This window comes from Convolutriloba macropyga, chromosome 7, assembly GCF_964194025.1.
Source record: "Convolutriloba macropyga chromosome 7, txConMacr16.3, whole genome shotgun sequence".
NCBI lineage: Eukaryota > Metazoa > Xenacoelomorpha > Acoela > Convolutidae > Convolutriloba > Convolutriloba macropyga.
Genome location: NC_134474.1, coordinates 56,893,010 through 56,917,754, shown reverse-complemented (window position 1 = coordinate 56,917,754; position 24,745 = coordinate 56,893,010). Strand labels below are relative to the sequence as shown.

Genomic DNA, 24,745 nt, shown 5'->3' with positions numbered 1-24,745 from the left:
ATTGGTAGTCAACCATTTTCAAAATGATGTCACTTGAAGAAGAGGCAATGGAGCATATTTGACTTTTTTAGTGAAGAGATGATTGTTTTGTCGGCTTCGATACCGTTTTCTAGCAAAACCTAAATGCTATGTTTTGATTTTGGCATATAATTATCGTTGTATGATATAAATTGGACATTCACAATCCTTGAAGAGTGAGTGTCAATGAACCTCTTTAAGGGTTGCAGTCAATGACTAAAGGTTTTTTTTACATTGGGTTTTTTGATTTTAGAGAAATCCGTGCGTTTTTGAACTTGGCAAATGAGCTTAGTATCATTTGTGACAGGTCAATTTTCTGGTAGAATATTATTCAAATGTTATTGAGAAGGGCATTATTTTGTTTAATAACTTATGGTTTTCTGGCTTTGGTGCTACTGGTTTTTTAAACAATTTTGTGATTTTTGAATAGTTTCCTAAATTTGAGGTGAATTTGCAGTGTCTTCTCAAAATAGCACAATGAAAATAAGGCTATCAAGAAAAATCAATTTAAACTAATGTGGAAAATGATCAGTTAAAAGCTTTCGATTTTTTGGCTTGGTCACTGATTATTACCAAATTTTCAATGTTGTTATTACTTTTAGTTCTTTTATTAGTCGTAAGACATATTACCGATAACGAAAGGTCTAGAGGGCTTCCCAAGGAGTTTTTACTGAACCTCCTTTTTTCGAATTCCAGACAATAGCTAATCTAATTGTTTTTTACAGTTTTTGAATAATAATTTTTAAACAGAAAGAAAACAAAAGATTTTTTATTTTTGCCTTTTCTAGTTTTTCTGCCCACTTGCTATATAGTCTCTTTTGAATAACTTTTTTTATGAAATTTCAAGTTCATTTATATGGGATACTTTTTAAAAAAAATAGGCATTGGGCTTTGGTCGTAATTAATGTTTGTTTTAATGTTTGTCTTGTATCGTAGTCTCGTCAGTGGCATATATCATCGGCCCTCTTAAGCGGCCTTGTTTAGTTCAATTAATGGTTTAATTTTAAGTAATTTTTTCAGACATTAGTTATTTTTGAAAAAGAAGTAATTTCTCGAAATTTATCTTCCTAATCCTGATTTGGAAGACTATTAATTCAAAAATGTGGATAAGCGGGGTCGGAACATTATGTGCAAACGCACATTACTGAGCCTCCTTGTTTTGATTAAAATCATTCAAGAGGTTCCAACACGCCCCAATCTCTCAATTTCTGCTCAAACTCCAAGCTGACTACACCGTGTTCGTAGATGAGTTGTTTGTACACATTGGCACTTTCTCTGGCAGTCCTGGTTCTGTTGAGGGAGGAGTAGTCAACACAGTAGAGACCAAACTTAACATCGTATCCATTGCTGTACATATCCATTAGACCCCAGTAGGAATACCGGGTGACAGGGAACTAAAATGTATCAAAACTTGAGCCAAAAATTAGGAGTTGGAGTAGAATTATTCTTGAAGTTCAACGTACGATAATAGAAGTTGAAAGCTTGCCCTGTCCGCGTTGGGAAGGTTGAGTGAGATAAAACTTGACTTAAAATGAACTTCCTTCTGCTAATCATGCTCTGCATTGTCGCTAATTTTTTTTTTTTTAAAATGAAAAAGGGCCGAAACATTAATCATTGATGAAAATGTAAATCATTGTTTTAATTTTTTTCACCTCATGCCTTTTAAAATTGAAGTTTCAAATTTATGCCCGTAAATTATCCTGCAAATAAGCTCAATTTACAGAACACATAAATAATCCAAGGGAAGACAGAAGAAAATCTCTTGCCAGTACTATGAAGCAAGTGTTTCAGCAGAAGGGCTAACCCAAATAGTCTTAAACTGTTCCTAAAAACAAATTGTTTTGCAGATGCACTTACTGTGAAAATGAACCAGTACTGGAATTGAACGAGCATCTCTTACTTCCACGCCTAGTGTTCTACCCATTTATACCAACCGGTCTTAAGCTCTCGAACTTCGGCATCACTTATAAACCGTTCTCACGTTCTTTCTTGTTCCTCAAGGCTTTATTTCTCAAGCCAAGTTTACGTTGAACAACGTCAAAATGCAATAAGCGTGCGGGTTTGGTCTCGGGGACAACAATTGCCGCAAGACATTTTGACCTTCACCCTTCACCACTCGCTGTTGGTGGATACACCTCTTAAATCCGACCCATAGTCAACATTCCAAGTGGAGTAATATCTTCCAAATCCAATTAGCTGGATTAGATTTTTTGTGAATGCAAACACTGTGCACATGCTCGAGATAAAGTATCCAAAATTTTCTTTTATCATGCAGGATTATTTGAATGTTTTTGCCTTCCAGCTTGTCTGGTACTTTTTGCAATCTTAAATACGTAATTGCCCAAAAATGGGTTGACAGAACATAGATTGTATATGCGTCCAAATTTGAGCCACCTGCTAAGGTCGGAGTGTTTAGAGGAGAGAATCTGTTTATATCAGGTTAAATCGGGCGAGATCAGCGTGTTCTGTCGGCTATTGTTTGCTTTTTGGTTACCAAGTTTTGTCAAAAAAATTTCTGAAAAATAAGGGATAATATTTTCCTGGTTGAAAATCGTGTTCGGTCGGCCAACTCTGCCTCTGGTTAAAACGTTTAAAATTGCATTATAAAATGTGTTTGGTATGAATTTTGTTGAAAACAAAAATTTGTGAAAAAAAATGATTGAAAAGTAAACCATTTTGTAGGAGCTTTAGATAGGTCGAGGCTCTGGGTGCCGTGTTTAGCTGAATTTTCCTTTGTTGACCATATGCTTTCAATAAGTTGCCTCAGTTGAAACAATTTATTCTTAAAATCAATTCGCTATAAAATTGTTTGTTTCTTGAAAGAAGCTCTAGAATTCAGCTGTACTGATCTGGAAGGAAAACTTCAGGATTGTCAAAATGCGTTGCTCTCCAATGACTGCGTCAACCATTTCAAAATTTGTTAAACTGACTTGATCGTTGGGTTTATTTTTCGTTGGGTTTGTTTTTGCCGCGTTTTAAATTTTCTGCTCGTTTTGCGGAAAATTTTTTCTTAAAATCAACGTCAAAATTTTGTTTTTAAAGTTTTCATTACAAACATTCAATTAAACTGCCCTCTTTGAAATTGCAAAACTTAAGTGGAAATCCGCTCCATTTTCACGATTGGATCAACGTGTTGGATAAAACGCGGCAAAGAAGACTGTTTAATTGAATGTTTGTAATGAAAACTTTAAAAACAAAATTTTGACGTTGATTTAAAGAAAAAAATTTTCCGCAAAATGTTCTTACCAGATCGTGTCCTGCAGCTCTGTGTACTTGATCAAGGTGAGCAACTAAATACTTCATCCTGTCTTTTTCACTTCCACTGTTTTTACTGCAGTTTGTTTCCAATCCAGGATAACCATTCTCAGTGATAAATATCTCAATTGGGTAATCTTTCACATAACTCTCCATCATCCAACTCACTGACTTCCTCACACCCTAAACTCACCACACAATTGAAACAATTATTTCATTTAATAATTTTTCTATGTTGTTATTACTTAAAAAAGTTAATGCAGTTCGAAGCATCTTATATCATAGTGATACAGTGTCTGTGTGTACGTGTGTTGAAAGAATTTGAGGAATTGTTTTCTTTCCCATGCGCTTTCCCATTCACTTACGGAGAAGGAAATAATTATTACAAAATGAGGAACTGACAGAATAGGTATTTAGTTCTAAACACGATTTTGCGAATAATAAAGGTGATATAATTTAATGGCGATCGGCTGATTCGCATGTAGCAGAAACAATGGTGACAAACCAGTTACACATTATACATAATTTTTTTGGAAATTTGCCAAACAAGCCAAATTAATCCACTGTCTCAAATTTGAACAACGCAGATTCAAAGTTTAAGTGAGCAACACAAGTGCAGTCCAACCGGATTCATTCAATTGAGGTCAAATTAATTGTCTGTTGCTCGAAAAGTGCTCCGCGATATAAAATCTGTTCACGTGTAGCTACTGGGAGCAGATATTATAGTTTGTTCCCCACACTCTTAAGATTTTTTCACAGGGGGACTCTCATTTTTCCCACTTGCGATTATAAAACTGCCATTCAGCTTGTTGAAAGGCAGCGATTTACCTGTGGGAAAATGCGGTTCATCTTTAAGCCATAAGAGAGCCACCAATCCGGGAAAACTGTAATGAAGGACTGATCGCTGGCCATTGAAGGTTGCTTGCTGTACTGCTGATATGTGTACTGGGCCATAATGGAACCGAAATAGTTGAAGCCCAGGAAGTCAACCGATCCCAAAAGTAGACGACTTTCATCTGGTGCGAACTATTTTTAGTTGACTTTCAGGATTTGTTCCTTGATATCGAAAAAATTAAATAATCTCAGTTGACATTGATTAATGAGGGAGACTTTGAGAGAGAGTATAATTCATTTGAAAGGTCTTCTGGTGATAATCGTTCAATAACGGTTGGTCTACCTATTTTTTCATTTTTTTTTCAATTTGCTGCAGGGATACCTTTTGTTTCATTAAAGTGTCAAATAACTTTTCACTGCAAAGCAGGAAAAGCATCCTTGAATCCCACTGAATACGTTAAAAGAACGGAGTAATTTTTTTGCGTGTTCTAACGCAGAAACGGTGGATATGAAGAGCAAATTGTCCAAATAAACAACAAGGTTGAGAAGTTCCTCCAATTTTAAATTTTTTTCAGTAAACAAGAAGACACAAAAATATCAGATACTAAAAATTCACTTTCTTCTACTTTCCGCTACGCTGCTTTTCTGGATAAAAAGATCAGTTTTATTCATGCGTTGGACTGAACTTCCAGTCCCAACTAGCTCCCAACTAAACTTCCAGAGTTCTAAGCGGCAGTTTACTCCTGAACTGAATGGAAATTCCAATTTTATACAAAGTAAGATACCTGCAATAAGACCATCTTCAAGGCACGAGCTGTGTTGAGAACGGTTTACTATTTTGTTTTGAAATTCCCTAAAGAGAGGCCAGATTGCGAAAGAAAAAGGTAAATCATTGCATCTGGTTCCGGTTCCTACCAACAGCGGACGGTTGTGCTATTGGAAAACAAAAAGAGCATGCTTGGAGCAACAAAAAATTAAAAACACTACTTTAAGCAATAAGGATTTTTCGTGCTTAGGATATCCTTACGCCATGCTGTATTGAATGCGTTTTTAAAAGTCAAGAGCGGCCCCAACTTTTTATTCTTCATTTTTTATAGTTACTTTGTGGCGTGCACTATACTCTCGTTTCCTTTCCTGACAACCGAACCCAAGTCAACAGCATCGGAAGCTGCTTCCTTTAAGGTAGCCTTCGTAACAAGACGCCGAATAACTTCACCTACAGATAGTTTTAGTAAAAAGTCAGATTTTTATCGATGTTGTTAACGAGGCACTGTAAAAACGATGCGACCAAACATGGAAGCTGGTTATTACTAGCGGAGTTCACTAATTTGTCTAATGATCACTTTGACCACAAATTGAGCATTTAGTTGCTTAAACAAGGTTTTTCTGGTTCTTTGCAGACCATAATTGAATTGAAATGTCTGAATTTGTACAAACGCTTTCGCTTCAGCAAAAAAAATAATCTTCGCTCTTATAGTCTTCAATAATATAAGGGATTTTTTCATATCCTCGATGAAGGTTTTCAAGTTCCACGAGCGGTTTTGTTCACGGTTGTTTTTTTGCAGTTCCTTTAGCTCTCTCGTCTACGGGTTTAATTCATTCCAACGAAATGATTATTGTTGAATGGACGAGATCTTCTTGAAAGTAAAGTGTTTAAGCGCCTGAAGCTAGGGCTTCGATTGTGTTTTTGTTTTTCTTGGTAGATTGTTTCGTTAGAGCCCCTCGTAGCAAAAGCCGCTTAGTCACCCGCTCTGCTTCATTCAGATCGGTTCTCCATTTACTTTGCTTTCTGCAGCCTATCTTTTCAGGCCTCTTTTGGAAGACCACAAAGTCATTAGCTTTTTGCAGACAAATTTTTCCAATTTTCAACACAGTTTTTAGAGGTATTCTTTTATAGTTATGGCAAGATATCGGGACAATAGCGATCGAGGTTCACGGAGTTGTAGTGCAGCTTTGGAATCTTTTCAATGCTTGTATTTTTTAAATCTGGTAGTTCACTTTAATTTTTACTGGATCTTGACGAATCAATTGCTAATTATGAGGATTGAAGCAACTCATCTCAGCGAGCAGTCAAATCGTCTGTCGACTTTTTGACTGTTGAGAAAAGTTGAGTGAACAGTAAATAAGCCTCGGAGGATTTAGAGCACACTAAGACTTTGCAGTTTGAACTCCAGTGCGAACATTTCATTTTGGATTTGATTTTGAACTTTGATTCGTTTCGAGGACTGAAACTTTGTAACACTTACTTTTTTATTTGTGTAAAATAGTATGATTTCAAATGGAATCGAGAAATAAGTTCTTTCAATTTTAATTGTCAGTTCACAATCTATTGTTTTTAGGTAGGTTCAGGAGTTGTCCACTACGCTCTAATTTGACTATATAGTTGGTTGTTGATGGTCTATTATTGTCGTGAAATGAGGAAACTGGCCTTTTGTCACTAATATTCATTGAACAATGAGTAAGAAAGGATGAACTACCATTTATATCATGATTATCTTCAGTCTGAACCCGAGAGAGGATGGGAGCGGGTTTTTGAGTTGGCTGAAAAGTTAAGGTCCAATCGGTTTTGAGTACAAATTTCCACGGCTTCAACCCGATAATCTCCTTTCATAAACCCACCCCAAAATGCTACTATGAAGAGCAAATAGGTAAATAAGTTAAAATGGGTCCTAATGATGCCCAATATTGTTTTCATTTTTCGTTATTTTTTGATGATATAGTCGATTCAGACGGAGCTCAATGCAATCTGAAGCGCGTGCTAAATATCCGAAGAACGTGGGTAGTGATTGAAACGCGTTAATTTTCATAAGAGCTTTTGATGGTAGTTGTTTTGCTTTTCTATACTGTTAAAGCAAGCACTGGAGATACAGTATGATTTTTTTGTTTTTTTCCCAGTCTCGTGTCTCATTCGTATTCCCTAAACCTTCAGAAAAATGTTTGATCGACAGTTGCATTATGTGGCACTTAATTTTTGATGAAACCAAATGCCCATGTGTTTTATTAAACAATCTGCTAGTTTCAAACCCGTCGAATTATTTACTGACAACATATTTTCCTCTCTCAACTCAACTACAATGAAGGAACAGTTCCTCTGGTAGCCTTGATTGCAAAAAGCCCTGGAACTCGCTCAATTCTCCAATCACGTTCTTCATAACATCCGGGTACTCACCATTGCCCAGAAGTGGGCTCAGAACCCATCCCAGTTGAAACTAAAACATAATATAAGTATTTTCATGTTCATGACGCACGGAAAGGTCAACAATATGAAGATTTTCCAATTGCATGTGCAGGAATCCCAAATGTGCAGGAACTTTTTTAAAGTTAAATGCTTCAGATATCAGTCTTTACAGTACCCCCTCCCATCTCTTGTTGTCACGCGTGAGTGACCAGCATGTCGAAACCATTCAATTTTGGCAAGGAAACTTGCCAACTATATAAATGACTGGATAGATAAGTATTAACAATGGCTGAAGAGCGTCAAATAAGTCACTGCTACACTTTCAGAGAGTGAAAAACACCTTTACTGAGAACATAAAATTTGATTATTTCTAGCCATGTCAATAAAATGAGGGGTTCAAAACAATTCTTAATTTGTCTTTTTCGACTGTTCTGTTAAGCATATAGCCTTTGGTTGTTAAATGTGAGGCTTTGATGGATGAAGTGAATAAACCTCACGTCACTTGTAGAGTTCTTTTCTGATCTCATAGATGTCTTAAAATATACGACAAAATTTTACCTGCAGCACTTTCTCCGTAGTATCAATGTTGAGTTGGCTCTGATTGTATGGCTCTGGCCAGCTCGACCCCACATTAATGCCCACTTTTCCACCTTGGGTTGACCTGTACTTGTCATTGTACAGATGCCAGGCTCTTGCGTGAGATAAAAGTTGCTGGTGCATGCTGCATTCACACTCAATGGTTCATTTCCTTCAAATTGTATTTTCAGTTCATCGAGAAATGAGGCCAAATGAAAGTTAAAGAAAAGAATTAAAAAAAAACAGTCGAGCATATAGCTCACCCCCCCCCCCCCACACACACACACACACACACACACACACACACTCTGGTGGGGTCGGAACAATAGTTGCACGTAAACGATTCTTGCTATCGTCGTTTAAGCCAATATTTCATATTTGGAACTCAAGTGTTCTTAATTTTTTTTAAATTGATCACTTTTTCTATCTATGATTACCAAAGAAATTTTTCTCAACTTTCATTCCATTTTAATTTAAATGGCCAAAAAATGGCATGATTGTTTGTTAGAATATTTTGTTTTAAAATGATTAACGAAATGATTGTTTAGATTTTTGTTTTTTTTTGTTAATCTTTTGGCTGAAAAACTAACGTCAATGCATGTCAAATTTTAATATAATTAAATTATTGCGTTCCCAGAAATGTTGTATCCTAATATCCTCTAATCCTCTAAAGGTATTTGTTATGAATTTTTTTGTTGATGTATTACATTAACATAAATAAGTAACTTTTTTGCCATTTAGTAATTTTTCGTACCAAATTAGGAAATGAAAATGCTCCCTTAAATAGGCGGAAACTCCTGGATCCTCTACCCCCACACAGCCCGTTTCGTAACAGGCAGAGTTGTAATATGGGTCATTGATAGTAGTCCAAAGTTTAACACGATCACCAAAAGTGTTGAAGCAGAAATCGGCGTATTTCTCAAACCAACTTGGCATTTTAGACGATGTCAAACCTCCCAGGTCTCGTAAAGGATCTCTTTCCTTCCCAAGTAGAATTTAGTTTTAACCATCAATTTATTCTGCCCTTCAGAAATAATAACATTACAGGAATCAGTTCATTTTCTAACTTACTCACCGTGAAATCAAACTTGAACTGTCTTGATAATACCCTGACAAGATTTTTGATATTAACACGTCAAATTATGTGCAAACGTGCAAGAGCATTATACTTGTGCCTCCAAAAGATTAAAACCGGATCTTTCTGTCAAGATTTTGACCAGGTAAATCAAGGTTTGACAGGAATATTTTGCCTTACCATGATCGTGTCAATTTGTATCATTTCTGTCGTTAATATCAGAGACAACTGAAAAGTGTTGGCCAGCTGTGTTTTGCTTCGCTTCACTTGGTTATCAATGCAACAAGGAGGCTCGGTAATGTGCGTTTGCACATAATGTTCCGACCCCGCTCATCTACATTTTTCACGTAACTGTCTACTAAATGAGGAAGAGACAAAAAAATATTATATTGTTCAAGAAACCACTAAATGATTAAAACAATAGACTTTAGAGGGCCGATGAGACCTGCCATTAGCGTGACTACCAGAAAAGACGGCGATAAAAATCAAATAATTACAAATATTAACTACGACCAAAACTCGTTGTCCATTTTTTTAAAACAATTAATTACCAAACCAAAATGGCATCAGAAAAAACCTATAGTAGTAACGACAAATAAAATTGTACTTCATAAAAAATATGGGACTTTTCCGCAATGCGACTTGATAACAAGTTGACAAGAAAAGAGCATAAGGGCAAAGTTTAAAAAAAAACGTTGCTTTTTTTGAAAAAAAAATTATTTTCAAACTCATCAATAACCTTATGTATCATTTAAATGAGAGATTAACTTATATCTCCATAGGAAGCGATTGAGACCTTTCATTATCCAGGACACGTCCTGCGATTACATAAAGAATGACAAAAACAGGCAAAAATAAAAAAACTCAAAGTTTGCACCAAAACGTTGTCCCAGCCAATTAAACATTAGGTTGTTCAATAGGGACATCAAAGTTTTGTAATTACCTTTTGTACGAACGGCAACAGAACCGCTCAATATAAATAAACTGTGAAAAGAAAAATTATCTATAAAAAATGGCAAATTTGTAAGGATCAGGAGTTTTTTATTAAAACTTGTAGTACCAAGAAAGTAGGCCATTTGAGGAGAATGAAACAGTTACGAAGAGCAAGTTGTAGTTCACTACATAATGGATGTTACTTGTCTATAGAGAAACTAAGCAACAAATTAACAGAAAAAAGATTAGCAGAGCTCAAAAACCATTTTTTTGAAACAAATACTTTCAAAATTTATCAAATAAATAAGCTTTCAATTAAAAGATTTTACAATTTATCTTGCGAAGTTTTAGAAAACTAATTGCTCATGTTATTATTGAGACTAAGCCATAAGACTCCAAAATAACAATAAACACAAGCAGAATTACAAAATATAAACAAACAACTTTCCCAAACCACATTGTTGTAGCCATTAAATTTATAACATAATAACCGCGCAAAAATTACATTTTCAGATGCGTCTCCGATGATCATCATAAAGTGTTGTTGTAAAATGACAACCAGAAGAGCCACAAACCTTGAAAAGCATCTAAAAATCACAAATTCCTGAAAAAGATTGATTAAACCCTAAAGACATCAACCAAAACGTCTAACAAACATAGAAGTTTTTGCTTGGTTCAACAAACAGTGAAAAAGATTTCTCAATATTTAGGCTAAATTACAATTTTTATAGGAAAATGTAAAACGCAGAAAACTAGAGCAAAAGAGAAAAAGTTGACGAATTTTTCTAATTTTTAGACTATTTTGAAGAATATTGTTTTAAAAGTCTATGAAAACCATTAGCTATATACGGTTATCGGTTTTTGAGTTCATTTTAATATCTATAATTGGCCATTGAAAAACTATAATTTTATGCAAGAGAACGGCTTCGCTGACCTTAAAGGTTTTAAACCAACAAATGTGATGAAATGCGTATATTAGGTGTTCTTTCGGATTGGATTTTTAACCGTTTTGACAATTAGCTTAAAAACAAAAAAGGACAGCAAAAATGGACAATTATCCGCGAAAATCACAAATTTTTGTTTCAGAACTTGTAGTACCAGAACCGCGAAGCCGATGTTTAATAAAACCCGCCACAAAGAGAAGTTTGTGTCTTATTTGGAAAAAACTTGAGCTGTATTTGCTGAGAATAAGTAAAAAAATTGACATAAATGAAATTGATAAATGAATTGACAAAATAAAAAATACTGAAATTTTCCTAATGCAAATATATTTAATGTCATGAGAAACATTAGATTACACCCGAAAACATTGTATTCAATCACTTACACCTCTTTAAGAAGCTATTTTGATCTTTGATCAGTTATAATCAAAGATCAGACTGCAGAAAGAATAGCAAACCAAGGCAAAACACATAATTTCAGTTAGAGTTCACTGATACTCTTTGTCAAGGCCACAAAAGCCATACATTTTACTCTGAAAACAAATTATATCTATTCTTGATCTCATTTTCACTCAATTTTGAGTTTCCCTTATTTGTGCCGTGAATTGAGATTTTTATCAGTAATTATCATTAAAAAAATAATAAAGACAAACATTTGCAAAAAGAAAGGCAGCGCCCAAATAAAAGTTTGAAAAATTCTGATTTTAAGAATCCATGATGATTAAGAATTTGTGCCTGATTTCGCACCCCGCATAACAAATCATCCAATTGTTGCAAAGGTTGGTGAATTAGATTATTTTTTAAGTTAACTATATCAAAATTAAGAAAAACAATGTTAAATTTCGTATAATTATTGAGTTAAATTTGCAAAAAAAACGGCGAATTGTTTTTTCTAGGAAACTTATATGGGACGCCAAAGGTCAACTAGCTCTCTTTTGAAGCTCGTGGAGTTTGTATCAGCTGTTTTTAGGTCTCTACTTCTGGTAAATTTACACAAAGGGGCCGGAAAAACCAAATTTTGTGCCATTTTTGACAAAAATTTCGAATTTCGAAATTTTTTGTCAAAAGTTGTTGCCAAAAAGCTTCAATCAAACAAATCAGCAACAATCTTCTATCTTTAATGAAAGCAATCAAACTCTTTCATTAAAAATTTCTATCTATATTAGCAAGATTGAGCCAAGTTTAAGCAAAATTACAGAAAAAGTGAAAGAAAACTGTCGAATATTCACTACATTTAAAACCTCGATAACTCCCTGTAAAAAACGAAAATCGAAAAAAATCTATTTAATTTCTTATTCAAGGATGTACGTGCTTTCTAATGATAGCAGAACTCTCTAAGATGAATATATCGATCGGCCTAAATTGACTGAACAAAAAAACCCATTTGAGTATATAGTTCCTCCCACATCACTATAGGGGGGGGGGGGGTCGGAACAAAAACAAATATAATTTTGATCACAGACTTGTGAAAAAAATGTTTACTGGGAAAGGATAAAGAGATCCCTTGTAATGTCTGAGGCAGGTCAAAGTTGAAAAGAGTGACCAGAGGCTCGATTCCAGCCAAGATCAATGCATCGATTATTGAATTGTAGTACTTCACTCCCATCGGATTGATATCACTGTCTGGGTTTTCAATAGTGCCGTTAGGAGCAATTCTCGACCAGGAAAAAGAGAATCTAAACATTTGAACTTCCTTGTCGAAAAATGGACTGAGCAGGATGCAAGAATTTAAGTGAAAACAAGAATGGAACTCAACTCAAACCGCCTAGGCTTATAACTTTGCCTTTAAACACCCGATTTGATAAGATCTGTTGAAAGTTGTCAAGATTTTAAAAAATAGTAGCGCTATTAAGTGTTTCTAGCCATTTTTGATTTTTATTTGCAATAGATGACACCCTCGTCGGGACCTGGAAAAATTAAAAGACTGTTCTCGACAGATATTGGGTATGAAAAGAATTTGTCTGCACCTAATGTGATGTCCTGTACTTTGGCTGGAACTAAGAAAGCTGTCCTAGAATTTGGCTGGAACTAAAACATACGTCCTGGAATTTGGCTGGACAATAAAACATGTCCCGGAATTACGCTCGCGGCCGTTATAATAACTTGTTTTTAATTTCCTCCAAAGTTAAGGACATGTAGCGCAATTGGTTAAGCATTGTGTAAGATTGGAGAAGGCAAGATCGAACCCAGATGTTGACAGAACTTTTTAGTTTGCCTCATTTTTGCATATGGAAAGAATTTGGCTGGACTTATGGAAAGAATTAGCCTCGATTTTAACTATGATCCTCGGCAGTGTAATTTAATTCAATATTTACACCCCCACCTGGAGTTAATAGGTCTTTTTTGATAAATTCCAGGTCTCGACTAGGGCAGCTTTTGATTGTTTTTTCAGGCGATGATCGTTTTTGATCGATGACGGTTTTGTGTTTTAATATTAATTCGACCATTTTTCAAAGTACAGGTTTTGATCCGGTTTTTTTTAAAGGAAAACACCTTTCGCTACGTTAATATTACAATTTTAATATTATTTTTAAACACGCAGACCACTAGCATGATTGATAAAAAAAGATTTAGTGGAATTGGGTTGCAATCATTGGATCTTTGATTTGAGGAACGACCACAACCCAGCCCCCCCCCCCCCCCCCCCCGTGCAATAGACCATGAATTGAAAGTGAGGCTGCAAAAGAAGACTAGAAGCTGCTGAGGAATTCTTGATTCCAAGAAAAGCACCCTAATTCAAAAGAGAAAATCATAACTATGCAATTAAGTTACGAGAAATGTAGTTGTAATCTAGAGCTGCGAAATCCAACTCGTCTAGCTCTTTAACTAACTTGGTATCTTCAATTCAAAGAATCAAATTTGTGAAGTTCCTTTGTTCTTGTTAATATTTTTCCTGCTAAAAATGTTTAAATTGTACGCAGCTATGCAAATGCTATCAGTTCTGATCAAAAAATGCTTTTGAATTTTTTTTTCTAAAAAATAAGCTTTTTTCCCATACAATTTTGTTGCTCTTTTACAGTGCTCGCTTTAGTTACTATTGCAGTTGACACAAAGCTCAGTTCCAATATTTCCACTAATTGGCACTGTACCCTCGTGAGTATTGCGTTGCATTTTTTGTGTCCATAAAAAGTATTAACTTGTTTCTATTGTTTTTCGTAAAAATTAAGAAACCGCACACAGTTAATTTAGCCTGTTTTGCTAAAATTCAATGTTTTTATTGCGACCCAAATTAGTGCAAAAATTTTAACTATTTTTGCTAAAAACATGATTATTAATGTTAACCAAAGTCTGATTGTTTTGATGTTTGAAGGTAAAAGATAGTTGCTCAATTGTATGAATCGTCAATTTTGGTTAAAATGCTGGCTATGATTTCGAAAATTAAGATTTATTTTCAATTTTCTCAAGCAGAATGGTACAAAAAAGCTTATGCTTGTTTATTTTTTGTTTTACTAATTGACTGGCAGACATAAAAACCGCTGAATCACACTCTGGTTACTCAGATACTGTTTTTAACTCCGGTTCCTAAGAAAATGTTCTGCAACTAATATATCTCGAAAGAACAGGTTCTGATAGGGTGTTTTTAGGAAAAAACCATTCCTTATCGCTACTGTGTACGTTGAAACATTATAAAGTTTATGTAATTGTTGAACACTCAGACCAATATCAAGATTGATAAAAGATTTAGTAGAATTAAGCTGCAATCATGAGTTTTGGCCTCGATGCTAGGAATTTACAAAAATTTTTCCGGGCGTTTTCCAATTTTCAAGTTTAAAATTTTATGGGCTTCAAAACCGTTTTCTTGCAAAATTTAACTGACTTTTTGATTTTTGCTTTTGTTTTTTCCGTTTCAGCAGTGCGACAAGCTGGATAATGACAGATATCACTGGTGTTGCATGTACAAACAAATAAGGTCAATTACTTATTTCAGTTTTTAGCTAATGACTGAATAACTTTATTATTAACAGGGTCCAAAAACTATAACTGTATTTCTTAATTTTGCCCTTTTTGGTTTTTTCTACCTGTCTGCTTTTCTCATTAAAGGCAGCTCCTCACGTGTTTCCTAGTGAAGTTCAAGTCTATTTGTTGAATTTAATTTTTATCTGCTGCTATTTTGAATTTTGCTTCAAGTTTTTTTTAAAAAGTTAGCCATTGAGTTTTGGTTGAAATTAATGCTCTGGTTTTTTTCCCGTTTGCCTTGTCTTTCAGTCTGTTTAAAGGCCGGTATCATCAATTTTCTATTGAGGCGTTATTTTTAAGTGATTTGAGCTTAAAGCCTTGTTTAAATAGATACATCAAATATTTTCCAGCAATATCTCTGTTGCTCATCTTTAGTTAATTAAGTTAAAAACATGGTTGATTGGGGTCGGGACATTATGTGCAAACGCAAATTACAGAGCCGTTTTGTTGTTTTCAGTGAAAAATTCTTGAGATTTCTCTAAGTGAGACTTCCCACTTTTTTGCTTTCTGATGATTGAGCTGTCCGACGATAAAAATATCTTTGATTCCCAATTAATTGAATGTGAGCATTGGCACCTGATGACTGATTAAATTAGCTTTTTTGGTTTGTCATCAGAATTACTGGCTACAAACAGATTCTTTGCAAGAAAAAATTTTTAAAATTTGTTTTTGATCAATTTTTAACTTATTGAAGACTACTTGCAATCCGATTTTGCTTGTCAGAGGTTACATGTTATTATATGTTTCAGTTCAATTGTGCTCGAGCATTTTTTCAAGCTTTTTGACAAAAATTTTGTCAAAAATTTTAATCCCTTGCGGGCTTAGGATCTCAATCTTTATAATACAAATATCATAGTTCATGGGTTTTCTTTAACAACAGTCATCACAAAAATAATATTGCTCAATGTTTTTTGGGAAGTTGAGTTCCTAGGAAACAGAACAGGAACTATAACTTGGATTTTGTATTAACGAAGTTGTTGAAATACGTAAAATATAAATTTCTCCCTTGAAGTTTTTCCATCCTATTTATATCTCGAACACAATTCAGATGATTGAAAAAGCATCTCGGCTACTCCGGAACAAACAATCGCCCATTGGCAATCCAATTTCAAAACTATTTACCCGTTTTTTCTCCTGTGGTTTTGTACAAGTCTAAAATCATTGTTGTTTGCAAATGGCTAGTAAAAATCGAGCTTATATTTTATCTAAGTCAGTTGTGCGTATTGGAATATTGCAACTTAATTGCCCATAAACCTAATTAAAAATAAATTAGAGTGTACAATTACCTCAACATTCATCATACTTTGTTTTAGTTTTATGTATTATAACTGTTTTTATCTTTCCACTTAAATTTTGTTTTTTGTTGGCGATCTGTCGATTAGCTTATAGTTAGCCTGTTTGTTTTTGCAACCATTTTCTCTCGTTTTTAATTTTGTTTCCAGAAATGACCTTTGAAAAAGATGGCAGCACATTTTGTTTCTCTTTTGAGTAAGCTCAGCGCTTTTTGATCTTTCCTAGCTCACTTACTTTTTTTTCTTGATTCAAATCGGTGTCCCTCTTTTCACCTCTATTTACTTAACCCCCTATCATTTCACACCGATTTTTTCTTCCCTCTATCATTTAACCCTTCTATCATTTAACCCCACTATCATTTAACCCTCTATCATTTAACCCCACTATCATTTAACCCCTCTATCATTTAACCACGCTATCATATCTCTCCATCTCTCCGATTTTATTCTTTTATACAACTAGCACGCCCGGGTTGCTACTTCTTAGTTGTCATACAAGGATCATATATGATGTCATACAAATCATACGTTATTTCTTAGTACGATCCTTGTATGATTGCTAGGAAATCAGCAATGATTCTGTATGATTACCGGGACATTATATATGATCCTTGTACGACAACCAGGATATCATAAAAAGTTAAGACAATTTTGACACCTTCATGAATAGTGGGAAACCATGGGGGTGACAATTGTGACTGTTTAAGCATCTTTCAAAAACATGTATGACTCTTGTATGATTACTGGGAAATCATGCAAATCATATATGACCTTGTGCGATTACCGGGGATCTTATATGACCTTGTATGCTTACCGGGTTTTTTGTATGATGAGCATCCCGGGACTATTAAATTTTTAATATAGTTATTTACTTGGCGAAACCTACAACCTGCCTTATCTTATAAATATTGTAATTAACACTGTAAGTTTACTGAACTTCGAGTACGAGATTGTAAAGCGCCCAAATTCTTCAAAAGATTATTGGCTCAATCAATAATGTTATTTGAAGCACAAATAAACAATTTTTTTAACCTGTCGATGGTTTTTCTTGGTTCTCAAAAACACTCTTAAAAGGTTTGGTTACTCTAAAGGGTAAAGCGTTACTCTCTGAAATTTCTGGCGTTCTTGCGGAGCTAATGAAATAATCTTGATAAGATCACCATTGTAGTAGTGTTCTAAAAAGATGCATCATTTACAAAATGAAAGTATTCAAAGATAGAAAACGTTCAAAGCAAGCTCTGCATCTAACCTGTAGAAATCAACTCCCATATTCTTCAAGTTGTTTACATCTTCTTCCCAAAAGTAGTAACTCTTATCTGCGTCATCCCCCGTTGGTTCTCCCTGGTGAGAGGGAGAATGGTTCACGTGATCCAGGGTACTCTCCCCCTTCCCATCTGCGTCCCATCCACCCTCTATGTTATAGGCTGCCGAAGCTGACACAAGTGAACAGGGAATTTTTTCTTACTTTTTTTCGCCTTGGAGAAACAATTCGGACGCTCGGACCAAAATGACCTCTGCTGGGATCGCCCTAGACCGAATTGAACGCTGAACAGAGTTTCGCGCAACCGTAAACAATAGAAAGTTTTATGGCTCCATAACGTGGCAAATATGGGATTTCTAGAGTAAATTTATTACTCACGTTTTTCACTATTTTTTTCGACCACGTTTTAAATTTAGGCTTATAAGCATGTGTGCAATTTTGAGGCAGTAAGAAAATTTAGTTGCCTGCAAATCTATTCGTCACCCGTCTTCGGCCGAGCATGAGAAACTTTGTCACGCTTTTTCACGAACTTTTTCCCGGCCTATTAGTAATTCATATCCCATGGCATCTTTTTCAAGTGTTGTAGTATCTAATTTCTACAGTAGTGTCAAGTAGACCAAAACGAAAGAAAGCCTTATTGTTACGACCCACTTTAGCGGAGGAGGAACTCTATACTCAAACGGGTTTATTTTGTTTTTGTTCAGTCAATTTTGGCCGATCGATATATTCATCGTAGAGAGTTGGGAGTGGTATCATTAGGCAGCCCGTCCAGTGTAGAATGAATAACTATAAAACTTCTGTTTGAATTTTGATTTTTTCCACGGAGTTATTGAGGTTTAAAATTTTGTGAACAATTAACTGCTTTTCGTTGTTATTGTATTCATTTTTCCGTATTTTAACGTAATTTTCTGCCAATTTTGTCCAAAAACATTTTAAAATCTGTTTTAAAAAACCATTTTTGGTTTTACCTCTATAGACAGAAGATTGTTTTTAAACTAATTGATCCATTTTTTGGCTAAATTTCTTGCTAACTTTTGCAAAATTTAGTCTTTCTTCCATCAAAAATGGAAGGAAATAAGCGTTTTAGTTCCTTTTGTTTAATTTGAAAAGATTAACATGCCTACAAACTATTAACACAATCTTTTTTGAGTCCAATGAAGGCAAATTTTACTTCTGCATTCTTTAAGAGTTTGCCCGAATTTTGCCGATTTTTTGTTAATTTATCTAAAATAATAAAGCAAACTGCGTAATTTGCTTTTGAAAGCTTGACATTTTTTAGTAAATTATGTCCACAAAATTCGAAACAATTACGTGTTCCTAATGGATGAACGGTAATAGCAGGCTAGTTGTGGTGTAATGGCTGTATTTTGACAACTCAAAAAATTCGGATTATAATCAGTCAATTTTTTAAAAAAAAAACTTTCGCACAATTTTTTGCTTTTTGTACGTTATATACAGAAAACTACAATTCAAATCAAGAGCAGTTTCAATTGGCTTACTATAGAGTTTCGATGAAACCGATCTAGATTTTTAGTCACAAGATAATTGTCATTTCGATTTTTAAAAACACATAATTTCAAAATAAACAATGGATTATTGAGCTTTGCGACTTTTATCTCTTTTTTGTCAGCCTGTACCAGGAAGTCAATAAAAACAGGTCGCATCGTCTTCTTATTGGATTCAGATTGAAATTTCTAACGTTTTTACGTGTTAAGTAATGGGTTTTCTGCTTTGACACTACGATTTTCAACAGAAAAATTTTTGTTGTGGAAATTTTCCCATCGTTCAGGTTCTTTTTCTTGTCTTGTAAAATTATTGACAGGTTAATTTTCACATCATTCGAAATTAGAAAGGGACCCAATTAAACACATCAGTTGTTCAGTGAAAAAATTATTGTTTTAACTGATTCAACAATGTTTTTAGCATAAATTATGCGATTTTTTTTGTCTTGACTTGTCAATCTATTTGTAGTCTATATTAAATTCAAGAAATTTGAATGTCCTAACGCTTTTCTATGAATGTGGAGAGGCATTCATTTTATTTTATTGGTTTTTTTTTCACTTTAAAATTAAATGTTTTGATTATAGACGAAAAAATGTAGAGACGTAACTATTTTTTATTTTTTCTTTTTCTTTGCTTTTTCTCCACTTGTAACCTAGTTTCAATATTTTGAGGACTCATATCGAAATATTGGTTGTCAGGAAAATGCACATTTCATCAAATGATTTCAGTGCATTGTTGATTGCTTTATCATCTTATATACCGGTTTTTTGCAAATTATTAATATATCTATGGTTTTGTCTTTGTTTGTCGTACTTTTTGTAGTAGTATGATAATATCTGGATAATATCTGGATAGTTGCATGTTTCAAAGGTTTTTTATGGATAAACAAAGAAACCTATATACTGATTTCAAGTGCGTGCCAAAGTTTTTCTTGACTTTGAAATCAATTGTTTTAATTATATATATGTCTATATATATATATATATATATATATATATATATATATATATATGTATATATATATATATATATATATATATATATATAGATATTTATATATATATATATATATATATATATATAGACGTTTTTCTTGTACTTGCTCTTTTCTGTACATTTATGCACTTGCTACCTAGTCTCATAAAAAAAGGTCGCATATCAAATTATTGGTTTTCACAAAACACACAAATGAACACATCGAATGTTTTTATTGCATTGGTTATTGCCTTAACAGCTTCGATACACGTTTTTCGGAAATCTTCAAATTAATTTGTGAAATCTATATTTATTTGTTGATCATTTTGTAGTCTTATGATAATTTCCGGCTAGTTACAATATGGTCGTAATAGCTTCGATGAACAAAACACGAGGGGAAATTTTCGTTTGGTAGAAAGTTTTGTTTGGTAGAAAAAGCTTTCGGAAGAAGCTAGGTTTTGAATCAAACGTTTTATAGAATATATATACTTAATTTTTAAAATTGCACTTTGCTTTTCATTTTATTCGACCTGTTAACTAATATTAATGACTGCAGCTCGCTGACCATTTTTGTCCTTTTTACGAAACGCACAATGGAATCGTTGCATTGTTTTTAGTGCATTGTTTAATGTTTTAATGACTTCAACACAATTTTTTGCCAAATTTTAATTTTAAATGGTCTTTTTGGTGTATTTGTCTTTCTTTTTATAGACACACGACAAATTGTAAATAATGATAAAATGGTTTTCAATTGACCTCTTTGGAGAAGTGAATTAAATTTTTTTATGAATTAATTTGATAGCTAAGGTTTTTATGACTTTGAAAAGATTTCTTTTCGAAAAATACAATTGTATCTGTTTTTAAAACTGGTTTCCCAGTCTCCTTTTCAGAGATCACTTTTCTCATTATTGGTGCTCAATTGGTCGAAAATTTATTAGATCTTAGGTTTTACGAAATGGATTATGGATTAAACGGCTTGAACACCGTTTTCTTGCAAAGTTTAATGAAATTTTTGTTTTTCTCGTCTCAATTTGGCGTTTTGTAGATGTATTCTGGATATCCTGGATAAAGACATGATGCAAATGTCTCCATATCTAGGTAAGAAAGAGCATAAACCTATCTAAAATCTCAATCGATACCGGACGGTTTTTCATCATTTGCAATTAACTGATCTCAAAATATACGCTTTTGATAAACTTGTCTAGTTTTTACTGAGTCTCATCAAGGGCTGCTCCCATGTTTTTTTTACTTGTAAAGTACAAACCTATTAAATCAGTGTCTGTTTTTTACCCCATTTTGACTTTGTTATTATGTAATTTCTTTATAAAAAAGACATTGGGTTTTGAAAGTAAATCTTTGCTGTTGCTATTTGATTTATTGTCCTGTCTCGTAGTTTTAACAATGGCCGGTCTCGAGGACCCAGTAATGTGGCATTATTTGCTTCTCTAAAGGATTTAAGATGTAAGCAATTGTTTTAATTCATAGACCAATTATTTTTGATCAGTTTGTGAGACTTTTTGAAATAAGAGTTTTCTGTCCTTTTCTCATTTGGTAGACAACTCAGCCGAAATTGTGGATAAAGGGGGTCGGAACATTATGTGCGAAACCAAATTATTGAATCTCCTTGTTGATGATTACTTTCATTAATCGCCTTGGCAATACTATTTGTGGATCAAGAAGACAATTGGGTGTCTTTCAATAACGCAAATAAAAAAACAAAAAAATTAGGTCTTTGAATTGGGTCTCAAGTTTTCAGTAATAAAATTTGGCAAATAACTTGTAGGCTCATTACAGACTCCAAATTTCGGAAATTGATTACGTTAATCCTTAAAAAATGGGAAAGAAATTCAAGCTTTGTCACCATTTTTGACAACTTGAGACATAAATTCTCATATTAAAAAATGGTTCCGCAAAAAACAAAAATTGCTAAGAGATTTTGTTACTCGTTTCTGCAATACGCCAAACGTTTTCAAAATGGCTACACCAATTAATGTTATTAATCAGCCAGCAAAGTGATGCATCATATAGTGGAATTTTTTAGCGAAAACAGCAATTTTGTTTAACAATTTTTCTCAATAAGACTGTTCTCTATTTTTGAACAAAATAGGGCGGCTCAAAACAATCAAAATCAGGCAAATTTTTGAGTCGTAGCTAACTAAAAATGCCAAGGACAAAAGTTCAGAAACAATTTATACGTATAGCCATATACATATAGATGAATGCGCACAGTGCTATCGAAAGCATGGCTGCATTCGAAATTATCTCGTCTCTATCATTCTATTCTTTCCAGACACTGAAATTTCAGTTAAAATCACGTTTTTGGGGAAAAATCACAACATAATTATGAAATACAACTCATTGAATTTCTATGATTGGGATTTTGTTGATTATACTTTTCTGTAACAGTTACGTACAGTTACAGGCATGATAAACTCTTATATTTATAAACTTTTAATATATAATGTTTGTTTTGCGTTGCATGCTTTTGTTTAGGTACATGCTGTTGTGGTGCAAATGATTGATGAACTTGACGGGTGTTTCTATGATTTTCGATATACTGCTCACTTTTGAATCATTGTGCTATGATTAATGTATATAAATAAACTATAAATTAAAATAGTAATAAACCCATGAGGTATCTCTTCTGCCTTTAATTTGGTAGTAAATCTTTTATGACCTATCACTGAATACTGACAAACTGTCTCTTAAGAAAACAATTCCGCTCCTGCTCCATATTTGAACCCGACAGGAAAAGTTCCTCCCACCCACAGATCCAAATGACTGTCGTTGTAATTATGGGGATATGGGTACACATCTTCTTGTAAAGACAGACGTATTAATATTGTGCAAACTATCAAAGAGAAAGTAGCCATGTTTTTAATAATCAAATTTTATTGTTTCAATGGCATAGACTAAACAATAATATAGTAAATAAAAGTAGAGTTACTACTTTGATCAGCTCTCTTGTCAATAATTACAGTCCAACTTAACCTAAATATCGCATGGTCTTGACAGCCCGAGTCCAGAAATAATTGCAAAAACATGTTCGATCTATGGTGAAAAGTTACGTTTTTCACCTAAAAAATACGCATAGCCGTGCGATTAATAAATGTAGTGATTGTAAGATCATGGCTAAGCTTCTGGTTGTTAAATTGCCAAATTTTGCGTTGATTGCTCTTTATTTCTGTAATTTCACAGCCTTGTTTCAAATAATAACGTCTGATTCTGTCTCCAAACGTCTACCTTAAGCATACTAGACCCATCTTCTACCACTTGATTACATAGCCCCAAAATAAATTTTCATTGAAGCCATGACGAGAAGACGTTAATATTGCATGTAATGAAGCATATATTCTAGACTTTTGGTTGCTCTTATTTGGTTGCGAATTCTTGTCAGATTGTTTTTGGGAAAGAGTAACTCTCAGGTTTTTTGGCGGTAGTTTAATCATCGGCAAATTTCATGCTTTTATTGAGTTCTCAAGGTCATTGGGACCATGCTCCAAAAAGGAGGGCAGGGGGTTGAAGATCATCTTGATTGTCGTTACATCCGCTTCCTTGAAACTATATAATTAGAAATTATAGTACCGTAAGGGTAATAACATCAAAGGGGGTGGATGTAGCTCATGTTGCCTATGACCCGTGCGAGGGGCAGAAAACTACGGAGAAAAAACCCGTGCAAGGCCGGCACTGGACGCACGAACGAGCCGTAAGCCGTTTTTACTTTGGCAACTCGTACTTCACCGTCTCGTCCAGGGGATGTTTCCGCAACTCTTCCAAGGTACCAATTTCCTCTCGGCGCCAAGTCTTCGAGTGCCCACATAACATCTCCAACTTTAAGAGCAAGCTGGTTGTTGTCTGTCCATTTACGTCTCATGATTAATGTCGGCAGGTACTCCTTCATCAAACGCCGTCACACGTGGTTCATCAACTGCTGAACGTGCTTCCAGTTCTCGAAACTAGCTGGCTGTCGATCTCAAAGTTTCCTGGTGGCAGGGAACCGTACAGGCGTTGAATGAAGAAATGGTTCGGAGAGAGTGGTTTTTGGTTGTCAGGCTGATCGGCAACGTTTGTCAAGGGTCTGGAATTCAGGATTGCCTCAATTTCAACCATTATTTTCCTGAAGATGTCGAAGGAGAGACGCTCAGGTCCTAGAATGATCAGAATGATCAGTGTCTTCCTGCGCTCTGAATTAATCGTTCTCATACGCCACCGAAATGAGGGCCGTACGGTGGTTTAAATTTTCATGTGGTTTTGACAGCAGCTAGGGCTTTTTAAATCTTTTCTTTGTCTAAAGCCTTAATCGACTGCATCAGCTCTTCGGAAGCTCCGACCAATCTTTTTCCGTTATCGCTGTACAATAAAATAGTTTGGCATCTTAGGCATGCGTACCGTCGATAAGCATTGAGGAAGTTGTCTGTATTTAAATCGGGGCATATTTCCGAATGGACTGGTCGTGTAACGAGGCATTTAAAAATAAGTCCATAATATTTCTCGGTTTTAATTTTTTGTCTTCAATATAAAAGTGCAGTCCTGTTTTGGCGAAAGGAAATTTGGTTTATTCTGTGTGAAGTGGAATGCATGAAGTGGGGCCGTTATTGGGTCGCATATTCTGAGTGTCAAATAGATGACACATAAAACATCAATATTTTATTGAAAGCAGTGTTTTTCGCAATCCGAAAACGTAGTAAAGCTGTTGTACGAATGCTTTGACTGATTCTGTTGCTTGATGAGCACAAATTATGTGAGCATGTTCAAGGTATAGTCTCGCAATCTTTTCTTTTGCGTTCAAGATTATAAGACATTTTTTGATCTCCAATTCTGTTGGAGAAAATAGGAGACGGCCACTAGATCGTAGGAGTCCTTTTTGGTCAGTTATTGGATTCAAGTTTCTCAATTTGCTCTTGGCGTCCAACTTTTGTCTTCTTTTTAATGCATTGATTCTTGAAG

The 24,745-nt window shown here is 34.5% G+C and overlaps 2 protein-coding genes across 2 annotated transcripts in view; one reads left to right on the top strand and one right to left on the bottom strand.

Moving 5' to 3' along the window:
* Positions 1-24,745, top strand: part of LOC142343182 (uncharacterized) — a 118,389-nt gene that overhangs the window by 47,483 nt on the left and 46,161 nt on the right. The window lies entirely within an intron of this gene.
* LOC142342346 (cytosolic beta-glucosidase-like) lies at positions 1,136-23,672 on the bottom strand. The gene is made up of 11 exons (XM_075393645.1): positions 23,540-23,672; positions 17,309-17,492; positions 12,293-12,486; positions 8,616-8,823; positions 7,844-8,006; positions 7,181-7,316; positions 5,209-5,323; positions 4,490-4,523; positions 4,102-4,299; positions 3,265-3,456; positions 1,136-1,412 (listed from the first exon to the last, which is right to left on the bottom strand). Exons 1-11 carry the CDS (start codon positions 23,670-23,672, stop codon positions 1,188-1,190), a joined length of 1,782 nt encoding a protein of 593 aa, XP_075249760.1. The 3' UTR covers positions 1,136-1,187.

What these genes read in the sequence shown, in the direction of transcription:
- LOC142342346 (XM_075393645.1), bottom strand. Translation starts at nt 23,672, where the DNA reads ATGAGACGTAAATGGACAGACAACAACCAGCTTGCTCTTAAAGTTGGA. An exon ending in ATGGGAGTTGATTTCTACAG is followed by an intron (nt 12,487 to 17,308) that starts GTTAGATGCAGA and finishes TCAAATGTTTAG; the next exon opens with ATTCTCTTTTTCCTGGTCGA. An exon ending in CTACGGAGAAAGTGCTGCAG is followed by an intron (nt 7,317 to 7,843) that starts GTAAAATTTTGT and finishes ATTATGTTTTAG; the next exon opens with TTTCAACTGGGATGGGTTCT.